At 33.6% G+C, this 20783-nt stretch overlaps 5 protein-coding genes across 7 annotated transcripts; 3 read left to right on the top strand and 2 right to left on the bottom strand.

Moving 5' to 3' along the window:
- The first annotated feature begins 114 nt into the window (after nucleotides 1-114).
- LOC108822381 (agamous-like MADS-box protein AGL104) lies at nucleotides 115-2097 on the top strand. Its single transcript, XM_018595437.2, has 10 exons — nucleotides 115-321; nucleotides 418-471; nucleotides 554-586; nucleotides 685-703; nucleotides 805-866; nucleotides 989-1016; nucleotides 1110-1171; nucleotides 1262-1522; nucleotides 1651-1813; nucleotides 1897-2097. The coding sequence occupies exons 1-10, from the start codon at nucleotides 137-139 to the stop codon at nucleotides 2044-2046; spliced, it is 1017 nt and encodes a 338-aa protein (XP_018450939.1). The 5' UTR covers nucleotides 115-136; the 3' UTR covers nucleotides 2047-2097.
- A 3661-nt stretch (nucleotides 2098-5758) lies between these two features.
- Nucleotides 5759-8417, top strand: LOC108821511 (uncharacterized). The gene is made up of 2 exons (XM_018594528.2): nucleotides 5759-5839; nucleotides 7136-8417. Exon 2 carries the CDS (start codon nucleotides 7339-7341, stop codon nucleotides 8227-8229), a length of 891 nt encoding a protein of 296 aa, XP_018450030.1. The 5' UTR covers nucleotides 5759-5839; nucleotides 7136-7338; the 3' UTR covers nucleotides 8230-8417.
- Nucleotides 8418-9519: 1102 nt separating this feature from the next.
- On the top strand, nucleotides 9520-12087 carry LOC130498333 (inositol-pentakisphosphate 2-kinase-like). Its single transcript, XM_056991609.1, has 8 exons — nucleotides 9520-9711; nucleotides 9811-9912; nucleotides 10046-10255; nucleotides 10376-10523; nucleotides 10596-10636; nucleotides 10753-10863; nucleotides 11075-11683; nucleotides 11902-12087. The coding sequence occupies exons 2-8, from the start codon at nucleotides 9811-9813 to the stop codon at nucleotides 12052-12054; spliced, it is 1374 nt and encodes a 457-aa protein (XP_056847589.1). The 5' UTR covers nucleotides 9520-9711; the 3' UTR covers nucleotides 12055-12087.
- A 120-nt stretch (nucleotides 12088-12207) lies between these two features.
- Nucleotides 12208-14247, bottom strand: LOC108818640 (transcription factor TGA3). 3 transcript variants are annotated; one of them, XM_018591556.2, is made up of 5 exons: nucleotides 13968-14247; nucleotides 13596-13793; nucleotides 13430-13528; nucleotides 13297-13356; nucleotides 12208-13212 (listed from the first exon to the last, which is right to left on the bottom strand). In XM_018591556.2, exons 2-5 carry the CDS (start codon nucleotides 13791-13793, stop codon nucleotides 12421-12423), a joined length of 1149 nt encoding a protein of 382 aa, XP_018447058.1. In that variant the 5' UTR covers nucleotides 13968-14247; the 3' UTR covers nucleotides 12208-12420. The 3 variants fall into 3 exon arrangements, with proteins under 3 accessions (XP_018447058.1, XP_018447057.1, XP_018447059.1); XM_018591555.2 differs by having other exon boundaries at nucleotides 14054-14246; XM_018591557.2 differs by having other exon boundaries at nucleotides 13430-13519; nucleotides 14054-14244.
- Nucleotides 14248-17006: 2759 nt separating this feature from the next.
- LOC108834116 (uncharacterized) lies at nucleotides 17007-17521 on the bottom strand. Its single transcript, XM_018607476.2, has one exon. The coding sequence runs from the start codon at nucleotides 17398-17400 to the stop codon at nucleotides 17185-17187; it is 216 nt and encodes a 71-aa protein (XP_018462978.1). The 5' UTR covers nucleotides 17401-17521; the 3' UTR covers nucleotides 17007-17184.
- Nucleotides 17522-20783: the final 3262 nt, after the last annotated feature.

Here is a 20783-nt window from a genome sequence, read left to right as displayed (position 1 = left end):
CCTTCCCTATATTAACACAACTATCCTCTTACAACATGTTTTTTTTTTCTTCTCTCTCTTGGAGGATATTACTTGATCAGCATCTACATCAAATTCCATTTGGAAGAGAAAATCTCTTCTTGTTTTTGCCAACAATATGGGTCGGGTGAAACTGGAGATCAAAAGAATTGAGAACACAACGAACCGACAAGTAACCTTCTCAAAACGTAGAAATGGTTTGATTAAGAAAGCTTATGAACTGTCGATTCTCTGTGACATCGACATTGCTCTTATCATGTTCTCTCCTTCCGATCGTCTTAGCCTCTTTTCAGGCAAAACTAGGTATCAAATGTCATTTCAAACCTTTTGGTCCATTATCATTTTCAATTACACAAATGGAACCATATGATCATAAAAATGTTAAAATTATCTCTTCAGGATCGAAGATGTTTTCACAAGGTTTATTAATCTTTCTAACCAAGAAAGAGAGAAGTAAGCTATTAACACTAGCTTCCTTTCATCACTATTCAAGATATGTTCGTAATTTTTTACTTCTGTTTTTCTTTTTTTTCAGTGCTCTAGTCTTTCCCGACCAGGACAGACGCCCGTATGTATCATTTTTTTGTTGCATTACATATAGTCATTTGGGTCTAATAATCAATAAGAAAAACTAATTATTTCATATTTTTGACCTCCTTTTCCCAGGGACATCCAAAGCAAAGAGGTTCCAGTAATCTTATTGAATTAGTTTTTCTTTTTCTTCTCAAAATGTGATCGATTTTGTATTTTTCTAATAATAATAATAATAATGCTATTATGTGACAGTATCTACTAAGGATGTTGCAGCAGCTCAAGACTGAAAATGACATCGCTCTACAACTCACCAAGTTCGAAACTTCCTTCTTATTTAATCCATTTGATATTTTCTATTGATCACAACATACATATTCTTCTTTATAAATATCTAACGACAGACTGTTATTTCTTCCGTATACCTATTTAAATAAAGCCCTGCAGCTATTAAATCCGATGTCGAGGTGATTAATCTTCAAGTTCGATTCATCGATTAACCATGAAACTTTTTGATATATTTGTCTTTAATTAGCTTAACTTTTAATTGGAAAACGTAGGAACTTGAGCAAGAAGTGTGTAGATTACAACAACAACTCCACATGGCAGAGGAAGAGCTAAGGTATTTTCAGAAAACATGTTAAATGCGCGATAATTTTATAAAATGTTAGTTGAATAATATGATTCCTTTTGTATAACTTAATATGAGCAGGAGATACGAACCGGATCCAGTAAGATTCACAAGCATGGAGGATTATGAAGTGTGTGAGAAGCAACTTCTCGACACGTTAACACATGTTGTCCAACGACGAGAAAATCTCTTAAGCAGCCATTTATCTTCATACGAAGCATCTACTATGCAACAGGGCATTGCAGTTCCTTTCGCAAACGGTGTCGTCGAAGGTTGGTTGCCTGAGAATGGGCACAATCAGTCCCATTTATTTGATGCATCGGCTCATTCTAATCAACTCAGGTATTAATAGTTTTCTAAGCTTTCAAAAGTATTTATTTTATTTTGAACAAAAGCATCAAAACATGTTCATTTCGTATATTTTCTTTATAACATGATGCATTTTTCTCGAATTAATTAAAAATTGGCAGAGAATTATCATCGGCTATGTACGACCCATTGTTGCAAGGTAGTAGCTCAAGTTCGAACCAAAACAACATGAGCGAATGTCAGGTGACCAATCACAACGGTGACATGTTTTCTGAGTGGGCCCAAGCATATTCATCTTCGGCCTTGTTCCCTTCTATGAACCAGGTCTTTTTCTTATTTAAATTTAAAGTAATTGTTTTACACTAATTAAGTAAATATTAGAACACTAATGTTTTGGTCAATGGCAGCTTGGAGGTGTGGGACCTAGTCTAGAGGAGATGATGCCAGGTCAGCAAAGTGAAATCCCGGCAGTGACAACGACAGAAGCACCACAACAAGCTAAGCTTGAAGTGGTCGACGACTATGAAACAAAAGTTCCCCAGCTCAGTAGCCAATAATGTCAAAAACATAATTCCATGTATTATTTATTTTACGTACACAGTTTTCTTATGCTTCAACCCCAAATATATATATATTTGATATGAGACGATGATGAGAAAAACAAATCGTATAATTTGTATACCATTTTTGTCAATAAATATACCATTTTTCCCCTTAATATTTCATACTAAAAAACTTATCTTAAAAACTCTAATTTTGTTCTCCCTCAGAGCATCTCCAAAAGACTCTCTATTTTAAAGTTTGCAAAAACTCTATTTGAAGTTTCAAGATGTTTTTCTCCAAAAGCAAAACTTCAAACTTAACTTCAGAACTATTTGTATTTTACTCTATGGTCCTTGTATTTATCATAATTAATGTAAATCCATATTTTTTTTTTATAAATAACTAACACATATATAAAAATATTACAGAAATATTAATTAATAAAATCTTACACTAAAAGATAAAATTATAAATAGAGATATATAATAAAAAAAATTTATGAAATAATATGGTATTTTGTTTGTAGTTTAATATCTAATTATGCATTTTTATTTATAGTTTTATTTTAAAACTAGAATTAGACAACAAGAATATTACAAAAGAAACTTAATAATTTTGTTTAAAAGGGTACATGAAGACATAATTATTATACAATGTGGTATTTTGTTGTAGTTTAATATTTGATTATGTATAATAATTATTTCTTCATGTACCCATTTAAAAAAGTTTTTTATTATGTTTCTTTTGTCATATTTTTGTTTTCTAATTACAGTTTTAAAATAATATACATTTTATTTTAATTTTTTATTTAATTTATGTGTTAAAATTGAATTTATTAAAACAAATCTGAAACAATTGTGAAATATAAAAACTTTAAGGACTAAAATGATAGACACAAATAATAATTAAGAATCATAAATGTTATATGTAATAAATTATAAGGATTAAATTGCAAATAAAAAGATGAAACTTCAAATTTGAAGTTTTGAGTAGTAAAACTTCAAATATAAAGTTTCACTCCACAAAACTCTAAATTTAAAGTTTTGAAGTTTCTTTTTGGAGAGCAAAAAATTCTATATTTGAAGTTATAGAGTTTCTTTTGGAGATACTCTCAACAGTTATTTTATTTTGTTAATGATTTGGTAGGTCAAATAGTATTTGGTTGGAATAAACACTTTGCAATTGGTTGTACGAGAACTCTCAAGTTTGAAGAGTTAATATATATGACGAAAAATGTAGTTCAAAACCACCACTCGATCCCAACGTACAATAGTTTATAATATAGTGGTTTTGTAACAGTATTGTTTTTTTTTTTTTTGCCAAAATTGTAATTGTAACAGTATTGTTTCCATATCACTATCTTAATTCACATAATCGCATTCGGTAGTGCATACGCGCGATTGTAGAAATATGAGTGCATGTACTATAGAGTATTACTGGTAATACTAAGATCTGAAGTAATCTTCCGGAGTTGTGTGCATGGTATTTAATTTGTGATACTGCTCTAGTTTCTCGACATATAGAAGAAATTACACCCTTTAAAGGAAGAAAGGGCCGGAGCAGCAATGAATCAATGATGGGTCGATAAAGAGCCCACTAAACAGTATAGAATGGGAATTCTATTCTAGAGGAGCCAAGAAAAAAAAACAGTATAGAATGGAGCCTAGCTAATTTAAGGTAAAAACTCTCTCGCTCTTGTAGTGGTCCTTCTTTAACCAAGAAACTAGTGATTAGTTTTAGGCCTGATTTTCAATAATCTCACATGTTCTATTGGAAGTAAGCTTGTAGAACATTATGCATCGTGCAGAAGTAAAATGGACCTCAAAGCTCGAGTGCAGTGAAAATCTTGAAGCCGACATTATTATTTGTGTGTATGGATTATAAACATTTTCCAAGTCGCCAATAATATTCCTAGCATTTATTCTAGTAAATACTAGATTATTTTTAAGCATTAGAAGTTGATTGCTTTCAGGCCATGATATGCCTTTTCTCTTGTTTCTGTTATAAACCTTTAGAAATTTTAGACATTTGGTCTATATTTTCTTCTGGTGTCTAGGGTCAGCCGCTAATACCACATTCAAGACCTAAATCACTCTTTTCGAATTGGGTTTAACTAGTGATTTCGAAAACTCTTAGTTACTCTTAGTTACACTTGATCTTTTTGCTTGATTTCTTTATTGAATCTAGGGGAAAGACCCACTAGCCAAGCTCGATATTTTTCCTCTTAGCGATTTTAAGTATCATCATTTCAATTGATTAATGTCACTCTCGTATATATGTTCCAAAATGGCAAGTTTGATGACCATCAATTCTTTTGTTTTTATGTTCTAGATTTATTAGCTTCTGACTAATGATAAGCTGCAAGCAAAAGTGATTGTACTATTCACAAGAACCCTTCTAGTATTATCCAGCAAGAAAATATCTTGGAGCTCATCTCATCCCATTTGACTTTATTCTAAAAAAAATTAGAACATTTCACTAACAAATACTTTCTCCGTTTCTAAATAATTGTCACTTTGACATTTTCATAGAGACTAAGAAATTTATATAATTGACTAGTATATTCATATTTAATATATGATTAGTTAAATAAAAATAATTTGAAATGAAAAATTATTGATTATTCAAAAGTATAAAAATTAGATTTAATGTACAAAACCACATTAAAATTGTAGACTAACACTTATTTTAAAATAAAATAAAAACCTAAAATAACACTTATTATAAAACAAAAGAAATAACATTGACCTCAGTACTGCTCCTGGCAACCACCTCTGTGTGTCGATCCTGGTAAGTAAACTATTGAATACATTATACAGTTTACTTCAAATTTGTTTGTTTCTTCACCAACTTCTACAGATCTAAAATTTATATAGTAGTAGCAAAATGAAATATTACAGTGGTACATAATGCGGATATTAGAACTTTATCTCGTTTCAGGTGATCTTCCTGGTCATGATCAGTAAAAGTGATATACTTCTAATTTTCTTAAAACGTCTTCTCGGATTTGGTCCATATTTCATTCGCGGCTTGGAGCTTACAAATTTGGTGTTGTGTAAGAGTCATACTATTCTTTGCATATTCATAAGTTCACATATTGAACTATTTAATGTGAACTCCAAAATATTTTCTAAATACAAATCCAAAATTTAACTTAAATCTAGTATATGTAGAGATGAATCTTTATAAATGCTATCAAATTTATAACCATAGCTAGGTATTTAAAATATAAACAATTTTTAAATAAGTGATTAGATAACCCTACCTAAGTATACAATTCACAGAATTGCAACTTTAATTGAGTTGTTTACCAATAATAAGTACTTACCTTAATCCACTTTGCAATTTAAGTTATGTCATTATGGCTAAGCCATTATCCGTTGGATATGAAAATAGTGAATAATAAATTCAAAAGTATTTTGTTACCATGGATGTGCTGTAAGATAGTTAAAAGTTATCCATAACCCCACAAATTAGGAAAGGTTAAGGATTTACAGCAGGCGAGAAAGGAACGGCCCGACTTGGTTAAACATCCTAATCTTAATTAATTCCTCCGCGTACGCCTAATTTTAAGCATTTTTCTTTCCTTTTTTAAAATTTAAATCAATATTTATTGATTATCTTCCTTAATTTCATAAGATTAAATATTCGTGTTAATCCATAGAGTATATCTTATCGATTCCGTTTCGATAAATTAAATTCTCTTCTGCTTCGTTGTGAGTGCGTGTATAAGAGAACAAAAGTCCGCGTAACGTTCATCCTTCAACTTCACCAGAAGAAAATTCATTTGCTTATCCTTGTCTACAGGTGAATTAATTACTCGATTTAATTATTATATCTTCTTTGTCGCCCTTTTAATTTAATTTTAATATTGACATTCAATCTGTTTCGTGTTTGATAACTTTTCTATTTGATTGATGATGTACGACGATTCATATGATTACCTGATTAGGGTTTCTTTTGAGGTGTTCAAAAAAAAAGGGTTTCTTTTGATATTATTCTCAATGCTTCGTATATTTATAAACGTTAATTCCTAGGTTACATAAGAATGTTCGATCGTGATTATTCTAGTTTTTTTTGGGTTTGGATTTAAATGTGGTTTGGAAAGATAGATGCAGATTAAACTAATTCTTGAAAGAATTTCGTGGAAGTCGGCTTCGATCTTTTACAAAAAAAAAGTCGGCTTCCTTTTTTTTAAAAAAGGTGCATGTAGCTTTTTCGATTTGACCAATGCGTTTATGATTTTTGTAAATTCAAATAATTAATTACCAAATCTTATCATTAAAGATTCAACCTTGTTTGTTTCGTGCATCTTAGTTGCTTTTCGCGTTCAAGAATAGACAGAATCTGGTAAAATGACAGAAAGTTTCACTAGAAAAAAGAAAACAATATAGAAGCTTAATGAGGTGAAAATGAAAAACGTGTAGCTATTTTGTTTCTATCATAACGTTCATAAAACGTTTAGTCTCCCTTCCTCTTTATTTTTACCGTTAGGTAGAAGGTAGTATTTAAAACCAGTTCTTAATGCATATACGTTTTTAAGATCATAGTTTTTTTTTTGAAACCTAAAGATCATAGTTTCTTCTTAGTGATTATATACTTTTTAACCCATCCTAATTCCTACATTTATTTCTAAGCCATTTTTATCACTTGTACTTGTTTCTTTGTGTAGTTGGAAAGACCTTAATTTCTGCATCATCTTTGTATCTAACTAATTACTGGCTAATTTTTTTTATATAAAACTTAGAGTTGTAGGTTTTTAACTAGCTGTAAACATATGATTATATATTTCAAGTTTTCTATGCAAAGTAAATCTTATTTTGATTTTTTATTTATTTATTGTTGTTTAAAGAGAAATTTGAGGATCTGAGTTAGTGAATTATAGATACAATGATTCATTGGATAAAAACAAAGTGTAAGGGAAGTATCGAATTTCTAAGAACTTGTAGAAGTTTTTATATTAGTCAATAGTTTATTTACATATATATATATATATATATATATATATATATATATATACTGGTAATGATGACATTTTATTAAAAAGTTTTATTTGGGTCTATTTTGGTCTAAAATACATTTCCTTATTTTTCCTTTTCACAGGAAAAAAGACATTAAATGTCACAGATTCTCAGTAATTTCTCAGAGCCATCCCTTTACATGACTTCATCACCTTCACTTAGCTGTCTCCCTATTTAAATTCTCTCCATGCAACTCTAACATCTCATTAAATTAAAATAAAAACAAAACCCACAAAAAATCATTTTTTCAGGGTTTTGTATTTTATTTATTGAAAATCTAGAAATATGGAGAGAGCGTCTTCATCCTCCTCCGAGGCATCATCCTCCATGGCTTCTTCTTCTTCTGATCAAACCTCACATTTTGTGACGTCATCCATGCTTTCCCGCACGTCATCAACTTCTTCCTCCGCCTTCGGAGACTACATAGGAACAGAGAGCTGCTTCGACATCCTCTCCGCCGACGAAGAAAACGACGTCCTCTCGGTCCCCACCAAGCCTTCCAACCGTTACCGTTACGGAGGAAGGAGGAGAGAGGAAAGGGAAGCAAGAGCCGCGGCGGCGCGTGAGTTTCCTCCGCCGATACCGTTGCTTGCTCAGACGGAGAATCTCCTCCCGCACATGCCGTGGGTTCTGAAACGTGTGGTGACTAGCGACGGGAGGCTTATTCTTAGAGAAGAGAAGGTTCGTCACCACGAGTATTTTCGTGCGCATAGAGCCAATGGCCGCCTCACTCTCCACCTTGTTCCTCTAGACGACGATGTTTTCGACCTACCACAAGAGCCCTCTCATTACCAATCTGACGATGATGATTATGATCACGACGATGAAGAGCATGAGTGTGATGATGATTATGTTGATGATGAGCATCATCACGAAATGGGTGAGGATGATACGGATGATCTGGCGGATAGTGTTGATAACAGTATTGTTATTAAAGCCTCTGATGAGGATGATGTTGATCATGGTGTTATCCATAACTATGAAGATGATAAGTGCAATGTGCATGGTGGTAGCGAAGATGCATTTAGGAAGGCTATACTAGCGGCGGCAGCGGCAGAGGAGACGGTGGTGGAGAGCGGGGGGATGGTGGGAGGAGGAGGATCGCCGAGGGGGAAGTGTATGAAGTCTTGTTTTGTTGGTATGACAGTTCGAGAGATCAGACCAGTCCTTAGTTGATTAAAATTGTTACTTAGTTCTTATTAGCTAAGAAATATTACTATTACGTAAGAGTTTAAAGAAACTACCGGCTTATAATGATATGAATATCAGAGAGTTTTTTTCACGAATAATTGTTTTCTTGTTTTGTAATTTCAGAATGTAGTTCATCTTCGTTGAGGGTTTCTCTGACCCGGTGAAAAACGATAGGGAAGCGTTACACTTGTAAGAGAAAATAATTTTAAAATCGAATCATCATCTTCTTTCGTGGATATTAAGGAAAATATTCGAAATATCAGATACATATTTCGAAAGATAGAAAAAAAAAAAGATAGAAATGCTAAAAAAAGAGAGAAACATAATATTCGATATACCATATCGTGCACACCGCTAATATTGTTTTCATTTTTTTAGGTAACTTATATATGTATATATAAGAAACTGATTCTGTATTAACTTACACGTACGTTTGTACCTTAAATCCAGCGATTTTCTTCTATACATCACTATAAAATATTCAATACCTTATATAGAAATATACAAAATCCATGTAAGAGAGTTTACAAAAAAAAATCCATGTAAGATAAAAATCCAGCTAATATCGATTTATTTTTTCAAAAAAAAGAAATAAGACTAAATATATATTAATTATCGAAAAAGAGAAGCCAATAAGGGAGAATATACGGTACGGAGAAAAATGTAAAAGTACAGCTAAGATAGAAAGAGTTTCCCAATGAAGAAGAAGACTGATGTTTAAGACACTGACTGACTTCTGTTCTGCCTTCTCTCATCAGTTCCTCATCATTGGTCTTTTCCACCACCTGATATCTTGTCTTCTTCCACTTCCCCGGTTTACTCTCTTTAACCGGTCTTCTTCACTCCTCTAAAAACTACAAACTAATTCAATTTTCCGGGAAATTTATGCAAAAGACTCCTCGCGTGGCCTCAAATTACAATAACACTCACACGAGGATCCATTAGCTCACATTATCGCACACTGAGTTTTGCAATGAAATTAGACTTGGTTGATTTTTTTTTTCTAACATTGGTTGATTTAATTATAATCTTAACCCCTTTCAACTTAGCCTAGACCAAATTTAACCATTTAATAGAAGGAGACATTTTAAGCCGTTTTGATTTTTTTTCTCAATTCATATATCGTATGAATCCTAATGTTAAAAAACTATAGAAAATCTTATTAATTATTATATTATTCGATTCATTCGCTTGTTATGTACGTAGTCACATGTCCATTATTATATACCTGATTGATTATTTTACTAAACACAGTTAACATGTCTCAAACAAACATCAAAAGAAAAAACATACATCAATCCGGCCGTCTCATACTGATACAGTGATACCTATTCATTTCGAAGCAATCACAAAATAAATCTGTAAACCTAATCAACTCACGAAATCCCATCACGGTTTGATTGTAATCGAGATCACTTCTCGCTGCAACACATACATCATATTAGCTTCATTGTTTCAAAACTAAAGGTACGTAATTTGTTTTTTCATTTGATCACATTGGATTTGACGCAAAAAAATAATCAAAAAGTGAGTTTTGTTAATCTGTACGTTGGCGTTTCGATTCAGATGGAGATTGGTTTGGAGCCAAAGGATGCAGTTGATTGGTCTTATAGAGGCGAAGGAGCTGTTAATTTGGTTCTCGCTTACACTGGATCCTCTCCCTCTTTTGTTAGTCTCTTCATTGTTTTTCTTCATTTCAATATTTTGAATCCGTTCTTGATTTGATCATCTTTGGATTAGAAAAAGTTAATTAACATTTATATTCTACATTGTTTTCTTTTCGTTTGTGTTATGTGTGAAGCTGGGAAAGATGATGAGAATACAGAAAATGCCAAATGATGGGAAAGAAGATAATGGAAACACAAGTGGAAATGGTCTCACGTCTCATGAAAAGGTTATATGGGGAGAGTGCAAGGAAGTTGTTTCTTGCCAGAACAAGGAGATTGTGGAGTTTTTGTTTGTCAAACATGTCATGAGACCTTTGTTGGGTCATAAACATGTCAATCCTGGAGTATGTTTCCTTCTCTCTTGTCATCATGATATGGATTATTTTTGTTTTGTATTTGGAATGTTTAAAATCGTTTTGCTTTGTCTCTAGAGGTCTTCTTACTGCAATTGTTTTTTCTTGTAGATGCGTCTTCTTGTAGCAAAGGAGTTTCTTGAGTCTGTTGAGAACATTGTGACATCTCAGCGACCTTCTTGGCGTGCTGATGCAGCCTGTGTGGATACTAACCGCAATTCCGTTCTTCTGATGGATGATTTGACACTTTTCGCCCACGGTAATTCATTTTGTTCGTGTTATTTTGGGGGTTATAGATATATGTCACGTTATTTATATTTTCTGCTTTCAGGTCGTGTTGAGGATAAACCATGCTTAAGTGTTGAAATAAAGGTGTTCATGATCATTACATTACATTACATGTGCTTTTCTTCTTTCTTCTTCTTTCGGCTAGCGATTGAATGCTTTTCTTGGCTAATATACATTGCATGTTTGCTCTGATTAAGTAGCCAAAATGTGGATTCCTTCCTTCTTCAAGTTTCATAGCACAAGAAAATGTTATCAAGAAGGGTAAAACTCGTTTTGAGATGCACCAAGTTCTGAAGCTTCAAGAAAATGAGGTACTTCTCTAAAACTATTCAAAAACATAAATGTATATTCTCCTAAAGAAAGTTAATTTAATATTGTTTCAATCACGTTTTAGAGAATGTACGGACCTATTGGTACTTCTCTAAAACTTTTTTTTTTGGTCCATAACTTCGCAAGTCATTCGAAACAAAAACTCTTTACAACCCAACTTATGAACCTAACACGTTAGAAGTTGTGTTGCAGATCTCAGAGATCAGTGAATATGATCCTTTGGACCTATTCTCTGGATCAAAAGATAGAATACACAAAGCAATAAGAGCACTATACGCAACTCCTCAGAACAACTTCCGCGTGTTCTTGAACGGCTCTCTCGTATTTGGAGGCTTAGGTGGTGGCACATGCAAGACAACCTCAAAGGTTGAACAAGACTTTGAGCATATACTCAAAGATATCATCAAGACCAAAGATGGTCCACGTGCAAATCATTTCATAGAGCTTGTTGCAGAAACCGTTTACACCTCTGGGGTTCTAGATCATCTTCTGGATGTTCAAAAGCTAGACAAGTATAACATCGAAGGAGCGATTCACGTGTACTATGACCTTATTAACCAGCCATGCAAAGTGTGCAAAGAGTTGGAGAAGAGTACAAAGTCATCAGCAAGTCAATTTAGCTCCATGCATTTGATTCCGATGGCTGAGAAAGTGAATGTTTTGAAGGAGTTCTTGATATCTGCCACTGCAAAAGATTGCAGTGTAATGATAAGCTTTAGATCAACAAATGATGTGATCTCAAGGTCCTCTTCTCATAGTAATCTGCATCTTGAATCAGCAAAGCAAGAATTCGATTACAAGGTAATCTTTTTAGCTGCTATACTTTATACAAATGGTAACATGAGGAATAATTACGGCACGGTTATACTAATAACAAAAATGTATAAATATATATTTATATGTAGAGCTTTTTGTTACTGTTTATTACGGAGCAAGTATGGTTTCTTTGTTGCCATTCGGACCCTAATCTTTTGGCTTTGTTGGATTGCTTCTTATACACTGAGCTCTTATGTTGGCAGGTACATTTCATTGATCTTGATATGAGACCACTGAAGAAAATGGAAGTCTATTATGAACTAGACAAGAAGATCATGAAGACATACTTGGAGATGATGAAAAAGAAAGAAGCATTATTGGGAGGAGAGAGGAGAGCTCAGCGTCAGTGCTTCTAAAAACTATAAATAAAAGTTGATGAGATGAAAACCTTTTCATTATCTCATAGAATATGCTTACAAAAATTCATGATTGGGTAGTAAGTCACATTCAGTTTGCTTAGTCTTCATCAATTTTTGAAACCTGCAAAGATCTCTCACAACAACAATCTCTCCACAAGTTTAACTTACATATGAAGAGCCTTCTTTTACAAATGTTTACGTTCAAATATACACCTTTTATTCATTTATCTCAAGAAAAAACAAAAACATCAATGAGGACGATGATGTTCTAATGGAGAGAATCAATCACTCTACATCTCCATACATGCCTAGCTAAAACCATTTTGAGGTTGACTCTTCTTTATTTTGCTTCCTAAACTTAGTTTAACTGCCTTCTCGTGGACGAGCTGCCCAAAGAGAACTTAAAGCACGAAGCCTGTGGAAGTACTCTCCTAAAGCAAGCAAGCCTCTAGCAGCTTGTCTTGTCGTCAGAATCTTACTCATCTGCTGCAGACTCTGCTTCCTCAGATGATCCGCCTGGTTCACAAAACCCTCCAACGACTGAAAGCTCTCCATGGCTGAAGCCATCTGAGCTCCTTGATTCACAGACTCAACAACCCCTACGTTCTCGACCAAACCTTGCTGAAGCTTATCCAAGCCTTGAGAGAGCGCCTCCTCTGCTTGCTGAGACGACTGCTGGAGGTTTCTCACCTCCAAGAGCTGCTGATCTGTTAAAGGCTCGATGTACGGCATCACAACATTCAACAGCTCGGATGGTCGGAAACCTCCAATCCACTGGAAGAAACGTTCGGTCGAAGTTCTCCACATTCCGGATATCAAGAAGAACACGTCGGCCTTGGCTGCATCAGCTTTCATGCGGAAGAGATTCGCGTAGTGGTTCAAGCAAACGTCGACGAGCATTTTGAGCTCGACGTCGCTTATGTGTGCTCCGAGCGCCGTTCGAATCTCGCCCACTCTCTTTCTCTGTTCTTCCAGCCAGTGTTTGTATTCCATCTCGAACGCGGCGATCCCTGTATTCACGGTCCCTGCTGGTCCAAGATAAGTAGTAGCATCTGAGGGGTTGCGTACGCATAGTCCCTGCTGCCTAGCTCTCACGAGTTCCTGCTCCAGCTGTGATAGCTTTAACCTGCTTTCTTCTAACTGCTGGACATGTGCCTAAAAGACATAGACGTGAGATTTTTTATTTTTTGAACTTCATTTCCACAAAGAAAGAATCCAACGAAGGGAGACGTTTCTTACTTTCTTTCTCAAACGGCTTTTGCGAGCAGCCTCTCTGTTCTGAGCTAATCTCCGTTTCGTCTGTAACAACAACAATTAATGTCACCACGCCGTGTCTCTCCCCTAAAACAAATACTATCTATCTTGTTTTTACCTTATCATCGATTTGAACTTCCTCCTGATCATTGTTACTAGAAGGTTCTGCTTCAGTAGAGTTATTATTATACAAAGAAGTATAGTTTCCCTGCGAGTACTTTTAATCGATAATTAAATAAATAAAAAGTAACTAGTCTAAAACATGAATTAGGTAAGAATCTGACCTTATTGTTAACATCTGCTTCTGTTCTAGCAGCATCCACCTCATGGACTGTGGAAGAAGTCTGATTGTTGTTGTCGTTGTTACTAGTTATAGTGTTGAAAGTGTTTTCCCAACCAGACAACTGTTGGAACGGTTCGTACATCCCCATGTCTCTGAATGGTACAGCTTGTGTATTAGTAGAAGATGAAGAGCTCATCATCTGTCAAAAAAAGGAAAAATGAATTATAACGAGCTCAAGGCACACGCACAAGTTTGAAGAAAGCTCTTTCACCACTTTCTATTAGAGGGTTGAAACTTTTAAGCAAGAATCAGACCAAACTCATCAAAAGATTTGAGTCTTGTAATAAAATTTAACGGAATAATAAAGAAATACCCATGATTACAAACTTGACCAAAACCTAAAACAAACGTAGAAAGAGAAGCAAATTTGCAGAAGTTCTGTAAGCAACCAGAACCAACCATTGATAATTCATATCACGAAGTCGAGAGATGAACAGTGAATCTCCGCTTTGAAACGCGTTCCCTAGAGAGCAGAGAGATGATGACGACACTTTGGTCAAAACTTAGAGGTGAAGGCGTATACACACATCATTGAAAGGAGGAAAGAAATAAAAAAGCAAAAGATATTTCTTTTTTTTTTCTCTTTGGTTTGAATAGTTCATGGCTTAATAAGCAAGTTGAAGAAGTAAACGAGCGATGAACGACAAAAGCACGACCGTGAGCAAAAAACAAATCGAGAGTTCAGAAGAAAAGTCTACAATATTACGTCTTTTTCTTTCCTTTTTTTTTTTTTTACTTTTTAACATGCGCTGATGATATGACTAAAAATACGCGCTAGCTGACGTCACTCACACCGGTGATGAGCTGGATTCTTATCGTCGGCCGACACGTCACTGCTCGTGGGAACATTCCTAATCGGCTCCACAGTTTCGTGAATTATTCTGTATTTTTCTTTAAATTATTATAACATATAGAATAATCTGAATCACAGAGACATATTTTTTTTTTGTATTTCTCTTCAATATTCGTTTCTATTTATTAAGAGAAAAGATGCTCAACAGATAACAATTGACGTATAAGTTACTCCCTCCATTTCTAAATGCAAGATTTCAGGAGAATTTTTGATGATTCAAAATATAAAATGTTTTCAATAATTTATGTAACTTTTGACTTTACTAAAAATTATGCAACTAATTATATACTGTCATATATTTTGTAGTTAATTAGTTTAATTTTAATTTATAATTTTATTAATATTTTCTAGATAACTTTCTTAATATAAGAGTTCTCATCAAAAATATTTTACATATTGAAACGGATGAAATATATTATAGGACAAAAATAGTTAGATTTATATTTTTTAGTTATTTTAAAAAAGATTTGTCAGAAAGTCTTTTAGTCGATAAGACTTTTTATTTCTTTCTACAAATTAGGTCGCATTTTGTGGACAACAACAGAAGTGTGCAAGATTAATGCTTTATTAAATTGTTTATTTAGTTCCTGTTTGATGTGTAGAGTCTATATGAGTCTTGTTTTGTTGATGACAAATTTTTTTTAAAAAAAATTGTTTATTCAGATTCTCATGTGACGGGGTTTCTAATGTTGATGCAGTGTCATCTTTTAAGGAACAAAACTTGAGTTCATCCCCTGTGGTGAACTCTCAAATTCACCTCAATTGTTAGCACCAATCAAAGTATCATGTAAGATTAATAAAAAGGAAACAAAATTAAAAAAAAAGGAAAGAAATAAAAAAGACGTAGACTAATAACGCCATCCATGACTTCTTCTTCATCACCTATACAAAATATTGAAAGCTTCTTTATCATCCACACAGAATATTGAAAGCTTCTTTATCATCCACACCGAATATTGAAAGCTTTATTTGTCAAATTGGTAAACCCAAAACACTAAACACTAAACCCTAAATCCTTCGGTAAATTCTAAAAACTAAATCCTAAACCCTTGGATAAACCCAACATCTTTGGGTAAACTCTAAACCTTTGGAATATCTCTTTACCCAAGGGTTTAGAGTTTACCCAAGGGTTTAGAGTTTATCCAAGGGTTTAGGGTTTACTATTTTGGATTTAGGGTTTAGTATTTTGGGTTTAGATTTAAGATATAAGAGAAGAGGATTGTAGACACCAATTTGACAAATAAAACTTTCAATATTCTGTGTAGATGGTAAAAAAAGCTTTTAAATTATGTGTTGGTGATGAAGAAGAAGCCATAGATGGCGTTACAAAAATTAGTCGACTTATTTTTCACTTCTTTCTTTTTTTTTTTAATTTTGTTTTCTTTTTTTACTAGTCCTACATGGCACTTTGATTGGTACTAATAATTGAAGTGAATTTGAGAGTTCACCATAAAGGCTGAACCCAAGTCTTGTCCCCTTTTAAATACCCACTCCTTGGCTTAGTGAGAAATAATTGGGCCTTTAATGACCTACCCACCTCTAAGAGATAACATTTTTAATTTAATCTTCTTTTTTTCCTAATCAACGATTCATTCTTTAACACCACTTTGGCTAATAAAATCTGTGTTTCGACAGAGACAAGCATGCCTTTTCTCTACGCAGTATACTTTTTTTTGCTCTAATAAAGACTCATATATAGTTTTCAATCCTTTTAATAAAATTTATTTTCCTTATAATAATATTCATTATTCATATTGGTTGATGACATGATAAAGGCGAAATAACGAAACTAAGTGAATATGTTTCTTCTAGAATAAAGTTTTCCTTACCTTTACTGTAACATTAGGATTAGGTTTTCGACATGAAAAACGATCCATTTATCTTTTAAAATCCGAATTGAAGTACGCCAACAACAACGAAATGCAAGAGTCTTTTAGCAAAAAAAGAAAAAAGATGCAAGAGTCACCAAAGTTAAAGCAAAAAAAAAAGTAAGAAAAAGAAATATAATAACTCAACCAAGTATGGAGCTGTTCAAGTGGAAACCAAAAGCCTAAAGAGTCAAATTGGGCTTAGCTCATAAAGCCCATAAGATTGGCTGATACTCTCGTGTAGCAAGTGCACTGAGAAACGAAACCTCGTGCTTATGTGCGTCTCCTAGACTCGTCGTCCCGTAGCTTCCACGATGATTGAAACTACAGTATTAGTTTCCATAACCATATTATGTATGGTTTGTTACGGCTACATATATGCGCCAAGTTTTATAACATAGTCATTAGCTATAGAGATTTTAGTCTTTTCTGAATAGTAGTTACTAGTCGGTGGACATGTTTTATTGCTTTTATATACATCATCATAGCGTTGAAACTGAATTTCGACGTCATCAGATGAGATAATGGAATTGTATAACGTAATAACAGTAGCGTTAACATTTTCGTTAATGTCACTAACATCTAAGAATCAATACATGTTGTTTTTTTGTTTCTTCATAGAAGCGAAAAATTATCACATGAACCATATAAAATTTAAGGAAATCTCATCACTTTACACAATCTCACCTAAAATTTCATAAAGAAAATCACAATACACATCATCAAATATAAAGCAGAAAGAAAGTAAAACACAAAAGATATATAAAGTTTTTTTATTCCTTAGATTAGTTCTGGATGTGACCATCGACTTATTCTATAGTTATTAGATCACAAACTTTAGCCGAGTTTTTCTTGGTGCTCCGCTTACCGAAAAACCACCGGCTATATCGTCCACCGTTGTCTTCGGTTCCACCACCGACGGTTGTGGCTGTGCTTGACGTCAAAGTCTCCATGTTTTCTCTATGAAACTTCCTCGCCGTGTAAGCCTCCGCAAAAGCCATCCCTCCTAGTCCGTCTAGCGACATGTTCAGTTAATCTAGAAAGATCACAGGAAATTTTCTATAGATCTTCTCTTTGAGAAAATATGCTAAAATACGAAAAAGAGAAGATAAAAAGTTAAATAATTTGGTGAAAGATGAGTGTTGTTTGGTATTTAGAGGGGGTGAGGGTTGGGATGAATATATAGAGAAATCTGTGGGTCCGTTTTTGAAAATAATAGTGCCTATGTTTACCACTTGTTATGCGTACGTATATAGTGGCGAATCTACTACATCAGTGTTATTGTTGCCTTCATTTCTAGTAGTATCTCCACTCTCCAATGTCTTTCTTCTATCCCGAGCAGATAGACAAATACAGTTTTACTTCTATTAGTTAAAGCAAAATATGTTGCAACGTCTCTGTTGATCGGTCAAAATCTGACAAATTAACCATTAAACCCATAGATTAGTCGCAACTGGTTCGTTATGATCGACCCGTTTCACAACTTCAGCGAGGATCATAAATCTATGATCATCATACAGCTACAAAATCAAGTTTATATATAGTCATACAGAGCAAATGTTTTCTTTTTAACTGCATGTTATATATCAACAGTAAAGATTTGTCCGACAACATATACGATAATCTTTCTTAAAATACAAACTTAAAACGGTGGTCATACAATAAACAAACGAAAAATACGGATTATATGCAAATCCACGATAGATTCGGATATGATTACACACCCACTTTGTATTACATATAATACAAAAAGTACTAGTTTATATAATAATACAAAAAATAGCGTATTTACATTATTATTGTTATCTAGAGAGACTTATATAATTAAATAACGTCACAAAGACAAAGCATTAAGCATCGCAGTTGCACTAGTCTTGTTTTAGTTATATAATATCACACCTGACACGACTGTGTAAGTAATGAACATAGTCCGTCTCATGGGCATTGTTCGCAATCCATATGAACCATATAATACACCGAGGAATACTGCAGAATGGCGTTTTGATCAGTTAGATAATCAGAGTTTATTTAGTTAGTAGTAAACATTTAATGAGCCGTGTTCGATGCAACTAATAGAAATATAAATAAAACAGTAATAAGGTAATAAATCGTGTTGAAAATAGTAAAAAGAGTAAAAGAAGGTAATGATGATAGAAAACAATACAAAATGTTGAAATTAATAAACCAAATAATTTTAATACCATAATTATCATTGTCAAATTCTTTTGTTTCTTTATTTTATTTATATTACCCACTGTCCATTGGCAATCTGAGTGCGAGTGGGTTGCTATCAATAAACTATCAATAAACTTTAGCAGATATTTAGGAAGAAAGTTACATACTGTATATAGTAAATATATCGATCGCAGTTACAGAGGACTTTATACTCAAGTACATTAGAAAATCAGGAGAGACTAGTGATAATGCGTTTGTTCTTTTGATTCCTAGATTTGAAGAATATATTTTTAGTGTTTTTGCCTTTTGGTCACATACATGTACTATACAAACAATATAAAAGTAAGCAGTAAACATTTAGAAAGATTTATACGGACAAATTGTTGTTTATCTTTTACAGAAAACAAATCTAATGTCTTTTTGTCTGGCAAATTTATTAACACAAACTTGAAAATGGAAGAAAGATGAAATATTAAGCACATAGACACAAATATATCTCCTGCACTAAAATCCACACATGGGTAGCAAAGATAAAACGTACTTGAAGGAAAACTAATTGCAAATCACAAACTAATCAAAGGATCAAAACCTTCGGTCAAACCAAAACTCGACTCAAATTGATGACTACATAACAAAGAAACCGAAAAGATCCAAAAGCAAAGCAAAACAAGGAACATGAATATATTTACTTATCCCTCATCTAAAAAACGGATTGATCCGGTAAAACTATAACTTCAACTAATCTACCTGCGACTTCTGCAAAGGCTAGAGTCGAGAACTCGAACCTTAAAGACAGAGAAATGACCTCGAAGGAACGGCTAGCTTCATAAAAAATCTATTGTTTTAAGCTGGTGTTTAATCACAAGATGCTGTCTAAGATTTGTCAATGCTAAAACTAAAAATGACCAAACCAAACAAGTCGTTTATGCAAGTTTTTTTTTAATTTTCGAAAATCGTTTTTGTAAGATTACTGACGTCTGGATTTCAATCTATATTATTATAAACTTAACTAGCTTGGGTCTACGCCCAAAAGAGCCTGGAGCCTGGTATAACTCGTTCTGTGATTAATCGTACTAGTAATAACTTGGTTACAACAATGTTTAGTGAATATCCTGCTTATGATTATTGTTCATCAGGGAGGTACTCAATCAAGAGTGAAGAAAGCTTTAGCTTTGATCAATGATAATTTTAGGTCTGAGACTTTAAGGTCTAGCTTGGATCACTTAAACGGTGAGGTAATAATTTTGTATCACAATGTTACTTATTGGTTAGTATATTAAGATAGATTTTATGTCAGTGCCTAAAGTCACAGGGTCTTTTTGTCTTCTTTACACTGCTAGAACGGATAAAGAATGAGAATTTACTACAACTTCAAAATGATAATGTTTCAGACACTAGATTTCCGGATTTGGAACAGGGAGCTGGTACAGTTGCGTCAGAGTGGAATCTTCCAGTGTTTCAGAGACATAAACAATCTGATAGAAGTAATGCTGGAGACCAAAGACCGGTATGATCTGTCGAAACAGAGCTTAAGGAGATGCATGACCGTTACTCTCAGCTAAGCCTCAAGTTTGCAGAGGTTCAAGGAGATAGACAAAGCTAATGATGACTATTAAGAACGTTAGGGCATCTAATAAAGCAATGCACTTAAACCGTTCATCATCAGCAACTCTTAGTGAGCACTAATGCACATATGTTGTTATGTATATATGTCCCAAGGATGTTGAATAAAGTCCAAGTTCTAACAGTGGTCCCAAGTTAGAGATAGGTTAATATAAATGTTCTTTATTCAAGATAAGGGGTTCTCAAAGTGATGTCTTCTTCTCTGCACTGTACAGAAAACCCATATTCTTTAACTCAGAAAGAGAACATGGACAACAAGTTGTTTTCGTTACCAGTGAACTCCTGCAACTTTTGTCTATTAAACTGTTAGTTTTGAGTGTATTATGTATACATATAACCTTCGAGAATCTTCAAATTTTGGGAAGAACATATCATAAGTCTTTCACTTGGCAGCTAACAAGTTCAGCAGTACCAACGCAAAGTCGAGGGTCGATGATATTAAAAGATCCATAAGGTTGAATCTTGTTCTGTTTTGTGCCACTAATGTGAGAATCCCCTTTTATCTTTCTTGTTGTAATCTCTTTAGAAATACTTAAGATTAATAACAATCTTTCACGACAACTAATAATATGGTTTCAATGACGTGCGATTGAGAACAAACATGAAGTCA

Source organism: Raphanus sativus, chromosome 8 (assembly GCF_000801105.2).
Source record: "Raphanus sativus cultivar WK10039 chromosome 8, ASM80110v3, whole genome shotgun sequence".
NCBI lineage: Eukaryota > Viridiplantae > Streptophyta > Magnoliopsida > Brassicales > Brassicaceae > Raphanus > Raphanus sativus.
This window is presented reverse-complemented; position numbering and strand designations above follow the sequence as displayed.

Excerpts from the sequence above, each read along its gene's own strand:
- LOC108822381 (XM_018595437.2), top strand. The coding sequence starts at position 137 with ATGGGTCGGGTGAAACTGGAGATCAAAAGAATTGAGAACACAACGAAC. Across the intron at positions 322-417 it reads CTCTTTTCAGGCAAAACTAG|GATCGAAGATGTTTTCACAA; the intron begins GTATCAAATGTC and ends TTATCTCTTCAG. Across the intron at positions 1,172-1,261 it reads ATGGCAGAGGAAGAGCTAAG|GAGATACGAACCGGATCCAG; the intron begins GTATTTTCAGAA and ends TAATATGAGCAG.
- LOC108821511 (XM_018594528.2), top strand. The coding sequence starts at position 7,339 with ATGGAGAGAGCGTCTTCATCCTCCTCCGAGGCATCATCCTCCATGGCT.
- LOC130498333 (XM_056991609.1), top strand. The coding sequence starts at position 9,811 with ATGGAGATTGGTTTGGAGCCAAAGGATGCAGTTGATTGGTCTTATAGA. Across the intron at positions 10,256-10,375 it reads ATAAACATGTCAATCCTGGA|ATGCGTCTTCTTGTAGCAAA; the intron begins GTATGTTTCCTT and ends TTTTTCTTGTAG. Across the intron at positions 10,637-10,752 it reads GCTTAAGTGTTGAAATAAAG|CCAAAATGTGGATTCCTTCC; the intron begins GTGTTCATGATC and ends CTGATTAAGTAG.
- LOC108818640 (XM_018591555.2), bottom strand. Across the intron at positions 13,357-13,429 it reads AAGTTCAAATCGATGATAAG|ACGAAACGGAGATTAGCTCA; the intron begins GTAAAAACAAGA and ends TTGTTGTTACAG. Across the intron at positions 13,213-13,296 it reads AAAGCCGTTTGAGAAAGAAA|GCACATGTCCAGCAGTTAGA; the intron begins GTAAGAAACGTC and ends TATGTCTTTTAG.
- LOC108834116 (XM_018607476.2), bottom strand. The coding sequence starts at position 17,400 with ATGTCGCTAGACGGACTAGGAGGGATGGCTTTTGCGGAGGCTTACACG.